This window comes from Talpa europaea, assembly GCF_964194135.1.
Source record: "Talpa europaea genome assembly, chromosome: 1".
Taxonomy (NCBI): Eukaryota; Metazoa; Chordata; class Mammalia; order Eulipotyphla; family Talpidae; genus Talpa; species Talpa europaea.
Window position 1 is genome coordinate 5,812,937 of NC_140073.1, and position 15,389 is coordinate 5,828,325.

A 15,389-nucleotide genomic window follows, 5' to 3' on the forward strand; every position below is an offset into this window, starting at 1 on the left:
GTCAGCTGTAGGGAAAGAATGAAGCAGGTGCAAAGAGAAAGGGGGAACAGGAGACGAGGAGGGCCCAGGTACTCTGACACCAGTGGATTCCAGGGGCCTTGTGAGCCGTGAAGGTGCGTTCTGCCCCCAGTTCTAGTAAATATCCCTGAGCTCTTCAAGTAAACTCTCTTTTTTAAGTTAAATGTGAAGGTTTCTGTTCCTGATAACTAAACAACTCCGAAAGCCTGTCTCTTAACTGCTGATGACCATCAGAATGCTGTCCCAGGACCTCGTCCTCTGACAGCTCAATGGAAAGATGATCCAAACCACATTCATAATTTAAAGTATCCTAGTAGCTATTTTTAATGAAAAAAATTATTTATAAGAGTAGCAACATATTTTAATAGTAGAAATATATTCTTTCAACATGCAACGAGTACAAAGCATATTAATGAAATCTTTTATAACCTTTAATTCATAGAAATCTTCAAAACTTGGTATGCACCAGCCTAACAGCATCTGTCAGTCTGGATTGGCTGAACTTGAGCTCTCAGGAGTGACTCGGGGCTTCCATACTAGACAACTCAGACCCACTCCAGGGCTTTGAGTATCAGTCACAGAGCTAATTACCCTCACCTCTTTTTAGACTTAGATATTTGAGGGTGCTTAATAAACATGAAAGAGATGATATTGCACCCAGTTTTGAACTTTCCCATTGGGATGAAGCCTACACTCTGTAATGAGGCCTCTTGTGATCAGACCCCAACCTGCCTTGTCGATTTCAGTCCTGAGCACCCTCTGGCTCACAGGCAGAAATTCAGCCTCATTCTTTCAGCTCCTAGACTCCAGCCCAATTCCCTTATCCTTGCCCTTCACGTGCCAACACTTGACTTCTCCCCACCCCACCCTTCTGTACTGGCCTAGCATCCACTGACCACAGGGTCACCAATGCCTCCCCTTCACTTCCCTGGATCTCAGTCTGGAGGAGAACAATGGGGGTCAGTGGGGAGCACTAACTCCCTGGACCCTACTCCCACATCTTCCAGTTGCCTGGAATTCTGGGTGGCTCCCAAGAAGCACTGACCATGACCATCCTATGCTGTCTCAGGGTGCATACTGCAAGGACACACCAGAAGGGCAGGGCAGATGCCCAGGGAAGCACTCCAGGGTCACCTAGCCACGATTCCTAAGGAACTGGGATGCTGGTCAGAGTGTAGTGATCCTTCATGTAACCCACTCCTCTTGCTACTCCCAAACTCTGATTTCTACCCTCTCCCATCTCTGCTTGTTGCTCTGCAGCTCCAGCTCCTCCTGCTTCCCATGCTCCTTCCCCTTTGTCCCTGAGCTGGATTCCCACTGTTTTATAGTGAATCGCTGTCCATTTGTGCAGCTCTTGGGCAGATCCTTCATGCTGAGCCACCTCACTGGTCCCTGGCCTGTCTCCAGCCTTCAACTGGCAGTCTTTGGGTGAATTTCTAATTTCTGCCCCATCCATCAACCAGAAAAACCAGGCCACAGGCATAAAACTCACAGTTTGTTTCCTTGCTAAGAATGTTGCAAAGGGCTTGGTGGGCAGCTGGAATCCATCACATTTAGGGCATATGATCTGAGCAAGAGTGTTTTCTCTGATGTGTAAATTATTTATTTGAAAAGTCTCACAAAATAATAAAAATCAAAACCACATGTTGTCAGTCAATTAAATGCCATCTACTGCACAGGTTATCTCATTGCCCCCGGATATGTGATGATGGCTAGGACAGTAGAAAGAGCTCTGAAATCAGAGGTCTGAGTCAGTTTGCTTGCTGTGTGATCACAGACATTTCCTTGCCGACTCTGGGCTTCGGCCTCCTTGCCAGCTCAATAAGGAGTTTTCTCCTGCATGGCATTCAGTTCTGATGGTGTGTGGTTCTGTGGCCCTTAGCCAATCAGAAGTCCCGGGATTTGACCCCTTCTCAGTGAGCATGGCCAGAACTTCAGGCCACATTCCAGTCAACACAGGAAAGTACAAATCTGTGTGTTGAATGACCCAGAATGTCCCTTAAGGAGAATTCCCAGCTCTGCAGTCAGTCGCCATGGATGCACTTCCATCCAGAAACTCTCCATGCACTGGGAGGCTAGTGGGGAATCCCCTTTAACCAGATGATCCCAGGAGCCAAGCACAATTTAGTCCCTGGAGTTTCCAGCTGAGCCTTTTCCAGACATAGCCTGGCTTGGAACTGGTCTAGGGAGGGAGGCACTGGAGAGCGAGCTCTTCTCTAAGGCGGGATTGGGCACAGGCTCAGAGGGACAGTGCTCATAGGGGCCCCCCATCTCCCCCACTGTCCTCAGCACTCCACCTACCCCCCCACAAGAGCACTGTCTTGGCAGGAGACTGGCCCTGGAGCCCCCAAGCTGTTTGTCCAGCTGTCCTCACATCCCCAGGTCACAAGGTTCTTATGTACCTTGGCCTAGAGAATGTTATCAGGCATCTGGGCCCCCACTGGGTTCCAGCCCAGAACCAACACCGGGTGGGAGGAGGGAGCTGGGCTGAGTTGCACCCCTCTCTCAACCTCGTTTATTCTTCTCTGCACACATGAGACCAGATCATCTTCCTGAGCCCTTTAGCTGGGCAGTCCACACCTCTGAACAGCAGCTAAGAACCAGACTTCCAAGTTAAATGGGTTAGATTTGAACCAGTGTAACCTAAGCCCTCAATGGACAATAAATATCCACCCAAGGTAATACACCAAAGTGCATGATATAGGCATATTGACTTCTTACAAGAGAAATCAAGACTCAAACAGCTTCCTATCCACAAAAAGATGGAGGTCTGTGCCTAGAGGAATTGAAAAATGCCCATTCCCCTACTGGCGCTTTGCGTCAGCTAATTTGTACAGGGCCTGGGTTACCTCCTATAAAACAATGGAAACCTAGTCATCCATTGTGGTCCGCCATGTGCCAATATATCTGATGATGTGGGGTGGAGGGACAGTACATAGGATCCAGATTACAGAGAAGAACAGCCAGATACCCCAGATAGAAATATACCCTAAATGACAAGAAGAGTCTACCATGGCAACCCAAGCCCTGCAATTGAGCTAGAACACGGTGAAGAGGACTCAGGAAGCTCGGGGTCCTGACTCAGCCATTCTGGTGGCAAAACTGGCCCAGTGGCCCTGGGCAGGGAAGAAGCTACAGCACTTTGGGATCCAGGCCCTTCTGCTATATTGACACAGAAAGTGGAAGAAGAAGAGAGTAGGGAGATTCATAGTAATATTTGGGTAGGAGTCATCAATTGGACTGGAACATCCTTTGCCATCCGTTGCCATGGGGTTGAACACTATACAAAATTAAGTCTGCAATCTCTTTCAAGCCTAGGATTTGTCAACCTTAGCACTATTGACTTTTGGGGTCTGGCTAATTCTTGATTGTGGGGGGGTGGCCGTTCTGGGTGTTATAAGATGTTCGCAGCAGCATGCCCCAACTACACCCACCAGGAGTGAGTAGCGCCAAACTCCTAGTGGTGACAACCTAAAATGTCTCCAGACATGCCAGGTGTCCCTGGGCTAAGTGGGACGTGGAGGGATCGGCTCTAGCAGAGAATCACTGTTCTTAACGTAAGCTATGCTTATGTATATTTTCTCTCTACAATCAATAGCCTCGCCTTTTTTTTTTTTTTTAACCAGAAACAGGAAGAATAGTTTGTAATCACTGAGCTACAGAGTAGGGGCTTTGTTAATCTCTTTACCTCTATATCCTTTTACCAACCTCCAACAATCCAATGAGACAGACGGGACCACCACCCCCATCTTGCAAACAAGGACACTGAGATACAGAAGAGTTTAGTAACTGCCCCAGCTACACAGTCAGGCAGTGTGGATTGAGGATTTGGATCCAAGGAGACTGACTCCAGAGTCCATGTTTTACATAATATGCACTTTGCAGCTGAAAAGCAACTGTAACCTGCTGTCTTGGCATCCTTAATCCATAATCCAACCAACCAGATCCCACAGAACCCCTCCAATCAGAGCTTGGCACTGCCCAGATCATGGGTGACCAGAAACCAAACTATTGGAGAAAATCAAGTGATAGTCTTAGAGTTGAGTATGTTCATTGCAAACATACACACACAAAAGAAAACACACAGATGACAACATAACACAGGGAAATTTTTTGAATCAGGATAAGCAAGAAGCTAAAAGCTGAGACACCAGAAGATCCGATCTGGATCACAGAGTCTGGGAGCAACCCAAGATGGCGGCATAGGGAGGCCTGGGCTCACTTGCCATGGCCGCCTTATCTGCAGCTGTATCACATGTGGTGTTGGTTGCAGGTCCCACTCTTTCAAAAACAGCCTCTGTCCACTATTGTTCCTTCCAAATGAACACAGCCTTGGTTCCTAGTCCCCCGAAGGCCAAAGACTGGGATTGCCAAAAAAGCAAATAAAATACAAGATGTCCAGTTAAAAATGAATCTCATATTAATGAGTAATTGTTTGATAAGAGGAAAAAGAAGTTCAATAAGAACTTGCTTACCTCTAGTTAAGACTAACTCCAGGGCCTCCCCGGTGGTGCAGCAGTTGAGCGCTGGGTTGCAAAGCTGCCCACAGCCTCTGCAGCGCCGGTTCAATCCCCGGCTGCTCCCCAGCCACTGCAGGAGAGTCTCCTGCCGCCCGCTGCTCCCCTCAGCAGTGTACTTTGGTCCTTCTGCCTGCTCTGCTCCCTGCTCTGGCTCTGGTGAATTCTCTCACCCTCCCGCGCTTCTGACTGTACCCAGTGCTTGTATAAAGAAATAAATAAATCTTAAAAAAAAAAAAAAGACTAACTCCAATGAATAATTTTTAAAAGATTTATTTATTTATGCATACAAGAACTGGGGTATAAGCCAGAAGTGGGGAAGGGTAAGAGGATTCACCAGAGACAGGGTGGGGAGCAGAACAGGCAGATGTACTGAAATATACTGTTGAGGGGAGCAGCAGGCAAGACAGGAAAGGTCTGCTGCACCGTGTGGGTAGCTCCCTGGCCAGGGATCGAACTCGTGCTGCAGTGGCTGCAGACAGCTTTATAGGGTGTGTCTTAACCCCTTGTGCCACCAGGGAGGCCCTGAATAATTTTTTAGCACAAGTATTCCCCATGCCATATTAGGGACATATACGAAAAAGACAAAAAAAAAAAAATGCCCTGAGACGGCCTCATCGTCTACTGCTGTGCTGGTCCACAGCAATTTGTTGATCTGAAATTCAAATTCATAGCACATCCTGTATTTTTTCTAGCCACCTTCCCCAAACAGGGGATCCTGTCCACTAAAAAGGGCAGGAGTCCCTCAAAAAGCCCCTGTAGTTCCCAGGACCCAGTTTTCTCACTAAAAGGACGACCAAAAGGTCCCACTCTGCTCCTCCGGCCCCCAGATGCCCAGAATGACCCTCCCACTACACCCCTCCCACCACCCCCTCCAGTCCTCCCTCTCCTGCCCTTTATACCCACTTGGAGAAATTCCACTGAAACAAGGATACGAGGAGGGTTAATCCTGCTGATACCAAGTCACACTTTAACTCATTCCCACCAGCCCAAGGATTAAATACTGCCCATGCTGGGGTCAGGGCTACAGCAGACCCTGAAAACAGAGTCCCCCTCCCCAAGTGAGGAGAAGCTGCAAGGGAAAGGGAGGGACAGAGGAGAGAAGGAAGGAGGGGCAGACCGGTCAGGCTGCTGTCCCCCTACAGAGCCAGCTCAGATTCAGCGCTAGGAGCAACTCGGCTGCGGAAGCAACGGCAGCCCCTCTCCCCCAGTGGAGGACAGCAGGCAGGCGGAGGCCCTGGGACTGGAAGTCCTCAGCCCCCAGCCGCTCGGCCGGGCCTGACCCCATGGCCTTCAACGACCTCCTGCTGCAGTTGGGGGGCGTTGGCCGCTTCCAGCAAATCCAGGTCACCCTGGTGGTCATCCCCCTGCTCCTGATGGCCTCCCACAACACCCTGCAGAACTACACGGCTGCCATCCCCACCCATCACTGCCGCCCGCCTGCCGATGCCAACCTCAGCAAGGATGGGGAGCTGGAGGCCTGGCTGCCCCGGGACAAGCAAGGGCAGCCAGAATCCTGCCTTCGCTTCACCTCCCCCCAGCAGACACCTCCCTTCCCCAATGGCACAGAGACCAACAGCACGGGGGCCACCGAGCCGTGCACCGACGGCTGGATCTACGACAACAGCACCTTCCCTTCCACCATCGTGACCGAGGTGAGCATGCCCGGGCACCCTCCATGCACCACCACCCAGACTCTGCCCTCTGAGACAGGCAGGTGCACATGCACACACGCACACAGGCAACAGAGACACACACGTGCAGACACAAGCCAAGATGGAGAGATGGAGGGAGGGGTTCAAGATGGGGGCGTCTGTAGAAAAGGCTGATGTGGGGCTCGCAGAGTCAAGAAATGTCTCTCTGCTCCTGGAACTGGGAGGAAAAGGCAAAGGGAAGTGGCGGGGAGAGGGCAGCAGACCTCAGAGTGCCAGCCTGAAGGAGGGTGCGGGACTGCCCAGCAGCCCAGGCCCTCTGTGCCCAACCCTTGCCCCTCCCCCTACAGTGGGACCTCGTGTGCCCTCACAGGGCCTTGCGCCAGCTGGCTCAGTCCTTGTACATGGTAGGGGTGCTGCTCGGGGCCATGGTGTTCGGGTACCTGGCAGACAGGTCAGTTCTGGGTGAAATCCAGGCTCTGGGCTGGGGCTGGGGCTCCTGGGCAGGCCTAGGCGGGAGGTTGGCGTCCCAGCCAGGCCTGGTGTGTGGCGCCTACCGCACCAACCATGAAGCTTCAGGGGTTCTCAAAAGACCCCAGGACAGGGCCCCTCTCCTGCCCAGCTTGGCTCCGGGGACCCCTGCTGCAGGTCTTCTCCTCACAGGCTGGGCCGTCGGAAGGTGCTGATCCTGAACTACCTGCAGACTGCTGTGTCGGGAACCTGTGCTGCCTTCGCTCCCAATTTCGCCCTCTACTGTGCCTTCCGGCTCCTCTCGGGCATGTCACTGGCTGGCATCGCCCTCAACTGCATGACACTGAGTGAGGGGTGCCGGGAGGCAAAGCGGTTCCCTACCCCCTTCCCTCTGGTCACCCAGTCCCACAGCCCCTTTCCAGCTTCTTGCCCCGGCCCACTGCTCCTGAACAATGCCTGCCCTCTGCCTGCCCTCTGGGTCTACCCTTCTTCTCTGGCTCATGCCAGCCTGACCCCTCATTTAGACATGGGATTATAAATGCCACTGTTAGGGCCAGACAGGCCCCATGAATGACTGATAGAGACAAGAGGCATTAGAGACTGGTGAGGACTGAGTCCAAAGGAGAGCCACACCTATCCAGGAAGGCCTCAGCCACTCAGTAGCACCAGTCAGGGGTTCAGGGCTGTCAGGTCATCCTCCTCCATATTATTAATGTAAAATAGTCCAATATATTCATGTTGACAGCTAATTCAAATGTATATGAAAGGCACTCAATGGTCAGAGCATGGTCTGTATGTGAGTCATCAATGTGCATCCTCTGACAGACTCAAAGGGCTGGGTTAGGATTAGGGGTTCCTTGGCTGGACTCAGAGGATCTGCTCCCCATCAGTTTCTCAGAGGAGGGACCTGAGGCTGGGGTGAAGAGAAAGGATTTACCCAAGGTCATGCCTCAAGTCAGAAGGGAATCTCAGGGTCTAGAACCCAGACTGGGTCTGGACTAGAACCAGGGCAGGACACAGAGAAATGATAGCCCCAACTGCAGTCATATCAGGAGCCCCAGAGAAAAGAGCTGAGGGAGCACAAAGGGCAGCAAAGAGGTGGTTCCACTCCAGCTCCCCAAGATGGAGACAGGCCTGCATCCTCCCACTGCTCGGGCCACTGAAACCAGAAGCCAGCCCAGGCAGAGGGAGACAAGGGAGTGACTGCTGTTGCGTATAGACTGAATGGGCAGAAACACTCGGCAGGGAAAGGAGGCATGGCTGCAACTATGGGTTGGGGAGGAGCAAAAACATAGCAGAAGCGTGAAGGGGACAGCTCCTGGGGATTCCAGGCCCACGTCTCTATCTTGATTCCCCCAGCCCGACTTCTACCAAAAGTCCCCCCAGCCACAGCACCCAGACTCATTTGATGCATCTTCCTCCTTGGGAGAGACCATGACTGGGATGGACAGACCTGGCCCCCCGCCCTGGGGTCTCCACCTGCTTGGGGGCCCCAGAAGTTGCACCCTCTCTTTTCAGATGTGGAGTGGATGCCCATCCACACACGGGCATGTGTGGGCACCCTGATCGGCTATGTCTACAGCCTGGGTCAGTTCCTCCTGGCCGGGGTGGCCTACGCTGTGCCCCACTGGCGCCACCTGCAGCTGCTGGTCTCTGTCCCCTTTTTCGCCTTCTTCATTTACTCCTGGTGCGTGGGGCCCAGGGTGGGCAGGGAGGCTGAGGGCAAAGGACAAAGCAAAGACACCCCAGATCGTGCTGTACAGCCCATCTCACAGCATCAAAGAAGGGCCAACCTAGGCCAAGGCCTAAGTGTGTCAGACAGAGAAACTGAGGCTCTGAGTACCCAGCCCTCCCCCCACAAGTTCTCTCTGGTCCCCGGGGCCTGCCTTCACTGCTCTCTTTTCCCAGCACCCACAAGCTGAGCTCCTGGGTTGGGGGAAGAGAATTCACCAAGCTGGGCACTGCTTTGTGATCCTGGAGAGATGGATTGGGAAAAGCCCCTGGATTCTGAGCCTTAAATAAATTCCCACTGCAGGCCCCTAGAAAGCCCATCCCCCAACCCCCACCCAGCCAGCTGGAATAGAGGCTGTGCCGACACGCACCCCCCACTCTGCTCCCAGGTTCTTCATCGAGTCAGCCCGCTGGTACTCCTCCTCAGGAAGGCTGGACCTCACGCTGAGGGCCCTGCAGAGAGTGGCCTGGATCAATGGGAAGCGGGACGAGGGGGCCAAGCTAAGTATGGAGGTGAGAACCCCAATGGCTCCCGTGACACCCACCAGGGCTCCACCCACAAACCCTGAGCCCAGACCCCAGGGCCCAGAGGGCTTCCCTGAGTAAGGGGTCAGGCCGGGAGGCACTCCTGGCGAAGCCCAGGCTCTGAGCCCTGCCCGTCCTGGCAGGTGCTCCGGGCCAGTCTGCAGAAGGAGCTGACCTTGAGCAAAGGCCAGGCCTCAGCCATGGAGCTGCTGCGTTGCCCCACCCTTCGCCGCCTCTTCCTCTGCCTCTCCATGCTGTGGTAGGCCCAGACAGACTGACGAACAGACAGACCGAGAGACAAAAAGGCTGGTCGGGGAGAGAGTGGATGCGTGGGTGGAAGAATCCAGGCAGGAGAGAGGAAAACCCAACACACTGACTATGAGACAGTGCCATACCCTTCCACCCTGGGGCATCCTAACAAGCCCCGGCCTCAGGCCTCAGTTCCACTCCAGGCCCCAACCTGGGCCTCCCTCTCTCCATCTTCTTCTTCTCTTACCAACTCTGTTCCAATATGGAAAGCCGGCCACAGGATGGGTGGGTGACTCCCTGTCAACAGAATGACATCAGGAAGACAGAGCAGTCTGACTTGCAAAACAGTCAGAGATTTTACCAGCCCATGGTGCCGGCCAGGAACGCAGGCCCCGTTGATGAGATGCTCAGAGCTCGTTCTGAAAGCACACTTTTGCCAAAAGCTGATATGAGTCAAACATCTTCCTTTCCCCTTTGCCCTCCTTCTGTGCTATCCTCCCAGGCCCCCTCACCCTGACAGCCCCAGGGCAGTTAAGAGAAGCCTGATCAAAAGGAACAATGACTTCCAATTTGGATTTGCTCTAGGCTGTGAGTTCTAGCCACTAATCTGAGCTTCAGCTTCGGGTGTGGGTTCTTGACATCTTAAGAAGCCAGGTAGTTACCCCAGCACCGTGGACAGCCCTGCGAGGCCATGGCCTCTCGCAACAACTTAATCCTAAAGATGTGCTCGGATACACCTGCCCTCCCTTAATCCAGTACCATAGATAAGATAAGCATTAAAACTATGTAAATCCTGCATAGCAATTCTGTGGAAATTCCCTTATACACTGGGGACACTATCTCATGACTGGGGGATTTAGGATTTTGGAAAACTACCTTGATATTAAAATTACATACTGAATGTCTAAAGAAATATTAACCAAGGCAGATTCCAGGACATTAAGCAAAACTACCTAGTGCAATTCACTCCTATTTTAAAAGCATACCCTTCATTCAAGTCTTCCTGACAAGCCCCATGCCCGTTTCTCTGCCCACTAGGTTTGCCACTAGTTTTGCATATTATGGACTGGTCATGGACCTGCAGGGCTTCGGGGTCAGCATCTACCTGATCCAGGTGATCTTCGGTGCTGTGGATCTGCCTGCCAAGCTCGTGGGCTTCCTGGTCATCAACTCTCTGGGCCGCCGGCCTGCCCAGATGGCCTCACTCTTGCTGGCCGGCATCTGCATCCTGGTCAACGCGGTGGTTCCCCGGGGTGAGCACATGTGGACACCTCGGTCTCTCATCTTTGGCCCTTTACCTGATATGACCCAGTTTCCCAGAAGGAAGGGGAGAATTTCCTCCCACCCTGGCCCCAAAGCTCCTACTGAGCTCCTTCCTTTCTCTCTAGATCAGTCCATTGTCCGAACTTCCCTTGCTGTGCTGGGGAAGGGCTGCCTGGCTGCTTCCTTCAACTGCATCTTCCTGTACACTGGAGAACTGTACCCCACAATGATCCGGTGAGTGGAAGCCAATGCAAGAAGGGTCTTGGGGCAAGACATTCCCCCACACAAAGGTCAGATTCCAGAGCCCCAGCCCCAGGCGCCCTCCCAGGACCCATCAAAGCCAGGTACATGGTAGCCACTCAGCAACACTTTGTGGCCTGGCTACCACAGATCTGGCTGCCCGCTAAGATCTTACCTGACCCAAGGAGCCACCAAATGGGCTGGAGTAGGGAGCTAAGAACCATCTCAGAAGCAATGAGTTCAAGTGTCCCCATAATCTCCAAAGTACAAGTTTGCAGCCATCAAATCTAAATTTCATCTATCAACCAAGCGGTATGTCCTAAACCAAAGACCAAGGCATGGAAGTCATTTCCTATCACAAAGGACACACTTAATAGTGATAACTGGATAGTAAGCTGTTGGAATAAACACAGCACTGCTTTTTCAAGTGTCAAGATGGGGAGAGGAAGCATGTTTGCATTAAGAAGCAAAAAGCATGTCTGTTTTTAATATGGGATACAAAATTCTCAGAAGTCCTCAAGGAAATATCACCCTTCTCTAGACAGCTGGAGTGAGCGCTGTCTATGGTGGTGACTTTGTGGGGCCCTCACAGGGCACAGAGTATAAAGTTCTCACACTGTCTTTTTTTTTTTTTTAAGATTTATTTGTTTATGCATACAAGAGCTGGGGTACAGGCCAGAGGTAAGGGGGGTTAAAAGATTCACCAGAGACAGAGTGGGGAGCAGAACAGGCAGCTGAGGGGAGCAGCAGGCGAGTCAGGAGAGGTCTGCTGCACCATGTGGGTAGCTTCCTGGCCGGCCGGGAATCAAACTTCTGCTGCAGAGGCTGCAGATTGTTTCATAGTGCCGCGCTTAACCCCTTGCGCCACCAGGGAGGCCCACACACTGTCTTAACTTGTTACAAATATTAACTCTGTGGTCCTCATAACAAGCCTCTGCACTAGATACTATACTTGGTCCCATTTTACAAATAAGAAAACTGAATCACAGAGAGGTTAAGTGACTTACCTGAGGTCACACAGTTAATATAAGAGGGGCCTTGGATTTGAAGCCAAACACTAGGCCTCCTAAATCACTGGTTTTTGTTTGTTTGTTTGCTTGCTTGCTTGTTTATAGATTTATTTATGAGTACAAGAGCTGGGGTATAGGCCAGAGGTGTGGGGGTGGGGGCGGTGAGAAGATTCACCAGAGACAGAGTAGGAAGCAGAACAGCAGACTGACTGAAATACACTGCTGAGGGGAGCAGCAGGGAGACAGGTGAGGTCTGCTGCACCATGTGGGTCCTCCCTGACCAGGGATCATACAACCGAAGTGGCTGGCAAGAGCTTGATAGTGTTGAGACTTTAACCCCTGCACCACCAGGGAGCCCCCTAAGTCACTGTTTTTAACCTCTGCTCTCGTAATAAATGCTTTTAAAAGCAGATTCATGTCCCTTCCCCTGGGAATTCTAGTCCAACCCTTCTGTGTGGGATTGGGGTGATTGTGATTCAAAATCCCCCAGGTGACCAGAACACAATTCTCCTAATCCACTAATTTGATAGCTCAGGAAGAGTGAGGCCCAGCCAGGAAAAGGGTCTCCTCTAAGGTCACATAGAAAGCTAAGGGCTGGGCCTCCCCTGGTGGCGCAGCAGTTGAGTGCTGGGCTGCAAAGCTGGCTGCAAAGCTGCCTGCAGCCTCTGCAGCGCCGGTTCGATCCCCGGCCCCCAACGAGGGTCCCCCATGGCACGCAGACCTCTCCTGCCGCCCGCCGCTCCCCTCAGCAGTGTACTTCATCGGTCTGCCCGTTCTGCTCCCCGCTCTGGCTCTAGTGAATTCTCTCACACTCCCCCGCTTCTGACTGTACCCTGTGCTTGTATAAATAAATAAATAAATAAATATTTTTTTAAAAAAAAATAAAGAAAGAAAGCAAGCTAAGGGCTGAAGCAAAATTCAGTCTCCCAATTCTCTAGTCAGCGCTAGAGAGAGGTGCTATCACCTCCCCGCCTTTCACAGACAAGGAACTCAAGGCACAGAGTGGTTAAGAGACTTGACCAAGTTCTCACAGCCAGTAAACTGTGGCATCAGGGTTAGAATGTATATAATCTGGCCTCAAAACATGTTCCTACCTGTTTGTTTTTAATTCTCCAAAGAAAAAGCCAAATGGGTTTGCTCATAAAATGGGAAACAGAGGAGGCACAGCTTGGGGTGTCGCCGGGGGCTGGACCTGAGCTGTCCAGGTCTCCAGTGCGCTGGCACCTCGGCATCCATGGCAGGACACTGACGCCGCCCCTTGGCGCCCACAGGCAGACAGGCCTGGGGATGGGCAGCACCATGGCCCGAGTGGGCAGCATCGTGAGCCCGCTGGTGAGCATGACCGCCGAGCTCTACCCCTCCCTGCCTCTCTTTATCTACGGCGCGGTCCCCGTGGCTGCCAGCGCTGCCACTGCCCTCCTGCCAGAGTCCCTGGGCCAACCACTTCCGGACACGGTGCAGGACCTGGAGAACAGGTGGGCCACCTGTCAGAGAGGAGTAGGGACTTAGCCCAAGTGGAGCGTCCAGCCTGTGGTGGCCTTGAGACTCAACCCCAGCCACCTCCTCCAGGCCACGGCTCTCTGTCCATTTCCCCAACCGGCTGAGAGTCCTTGAGTGCCACCTGGGCGCCCAGTTCCCGGGAGTGCTAGGAGTCTGGGGCTGGGAGCCGTGCTGGGTGGACAGCTCCCTGGGAGTCTGCAGCTCCCAGCCCTGGCCTGGAGGCTGCACACCCAGGGCACCACCCTCCTGCTCCCCCATCCCCAGGAGAAGCGGGAAACGGAAACGACAGCAGCAAGAACAGCAGAAGCAGATGGTGCCGCTCCAGGCCTCAGCAGGAGAGAAGAACAGACCCTGAGCACTACGAAGTGCCTATGGAGTCCCTCCAGGGCCCTCCAGGCCCTGGGCTACCCGCACAAGGAGGGCGGAGGGTGGGGAATGGAGGCCCGAGTGTTGGGGCTGCGGTTCAGGGAAGACCTTCCCCTGGGGGGCCCTCCCTGACAGACTCCCCCAGGAGCATATCATTAAAAAGTTTGTCTGCGTCTCACTTGTCTCCCTTGTGTCAAAGGCGACAGCCACTCCACAGCAACCATCTTCTGACACAAAAGATCATACGGTCCAGTCCCTGCCCTGGACTCCGGGACTGGACAAACAAGTGGAGAATCTCTTCCCTCCACCCTCTCCCCCACCCCACCTTTCTTCCCTCTTCCCTCCCCACTTCCCTGATCCATTCAAATATTTCTGTGAGTTGCAGACACCCTCCCCTTCCCAGCTGCCAGGTAATTGACAAGGAACTGAAAGGAAATCAGCCAGTCAGAAGCTTTGGTCCAGGCTCCTACCCCTGCTGCCCCAGCAGATGGGAACCCCTGGCAGGAAAGGGGGAGGAAACGGATGATGACACCTGTCACATCAGGGTGCTAGCCCTGCTCCCTACATTCCAGCCATCTCAAAGCCAGTTTGCCACTTTCAGCTCTGGAGCTGGAGGGTCAGCACCTTAGCTACCCCAACCCCTCCCCCAGGGCTTCCTTTGATGCTCTGCCCCCTGTGGACCCTGGGGAGGAGGACAGGAGGACTCGCCTGGCCAGAGGGAGCCAGCACTGAGTGCTTATTTATGCCAGGCACTGTCCTAAGCAGTTGGCTGCCATTAACTCATTTAATCCTCTCGGTGACTTTCTACAGATATGTGCGGTTAAATAATTTGTCCAAATTCACACCGCGAGTAAATTGTGGGGTCAGGATTAGAATGCAGATAATATAATCTGGCTCAGGAATGTGTGTGCCTGACCCCTCCACGACCCTAGGCTGGGAGCACTGAAACTTTGACCTTTTCCATTCCAGCCCCACTGCTTCTTTGCTTCCTCCCTCCAGCACTGAGGGGGGGGGGGGACACGGGGAGTGGGGGAGAGGAGAAAAAGGAACCGTGAAGGGAACCAGGAATAGTGAAGGGAAGGCAGTTTAGGGGTAGCAGTCAGGAAAAGGCCAGGATAACCCTGTCACCTGTGTGGGCAGGACAGCTCACTGGAGGAAAGTCTGGGCGCAAAAAAATGGCCCTATTAGCACCTACAGGTGCCAGAAGCGAGGAAGTCAGTGTGCCCACACCACCCTAAACAAGCGTGCTCACTCATGCTTATCTGCTGGCACACAGGCTGCCCCCTGCAGCTGACCTGGCCCCCAGCCCTTCATCACCTGGGGAAAGTATACACACACACACACACACACACACACACAGACTGTACCTTTGGGACGCTGGGGCTTGGCTGAATCAGGGCAACCTGGAGAGGGGAAGTGGCCTGGAGCTCCCCTGAAAAAGTCAAAAAGGCCTGTAAGATGGCAGATCTCCCTGGACAAATCAGGCAGAGCTGAAATCACCATAACTGTCCCCTCTTGGAACATGTGGGTCCATGGTGTTCCCCCCAAGCTCCCCAAGAATTGCTTGGCCCTAATAGGACCAGGAAGATGGCTGAAGGCCAAGAACCCCCAACCCTGCTGCTATTTCCCTGGCAGCACTGCCTTCATGGTTGAAGAGGGGCACCGAGGTGGTGCCATTCCCAGCCTCAGGCAGGGAGATGGGCTGAGACTGGGCCCCAGGACACCTGCCCTAGCCCTGCAACTGCAGTTCTGGGTCCTATACCAGCCTTAAAACTCTGCCAGCAACAAGGCTATGTCCCAGCTCCCCTGGGGTTTCTGTCTCTGGGCTTACGTCTCCTGGTGTCTGC

The 15,389-nt window shown here is 53.1% G+C and overlaps 1 protein-coding gene across 2 annotated transcripts; it reads left to right on the plus strand.

Annotated features, from left to right (window-relative positions):
* Window positions 1-5,821: 5,821 nt before the first annotated feature.
* On the plus strand, window positions 5,822-13,531 carry SLC22A6 (solute carrier family 22 member 6; the record flags this gene model as incomplete). Of its 2 annotated transcripts, XM_084236393.1 has the most annotated exons (10): window positions 5,822-6,190; window positions 6,538-6,641; window positions 6,851-7,005; window positions 8,177-8,345; window positions 8,779-8,902; window positions 9,058-9,173; window positions 10,202-10,416; window positions 10,552-10,660; window positions 12,948-13,151; window positions 13,441-13,531. In XM_084236393.1, the coding sequence occupies 10 exons, from the start codon at window positions 5,822-5,824 to the stop codon at window positions 13,529-13,531; spliced, it is 1,656 nt and encodes a 551-aa protein (XP_084092519.1). The 2 variants fall into 2 exon arrangements, with proteins under 2 accessions (XP_084092519.1, XP_084092520.1); XM_084236394.1 differs by lacking the exon at window positions 13,441-13,531 and having other exon boundaries at window positions 13,080-13,185.
* Window positions 13,532-15,389: the final 1,858 nt, after the last annotated feature.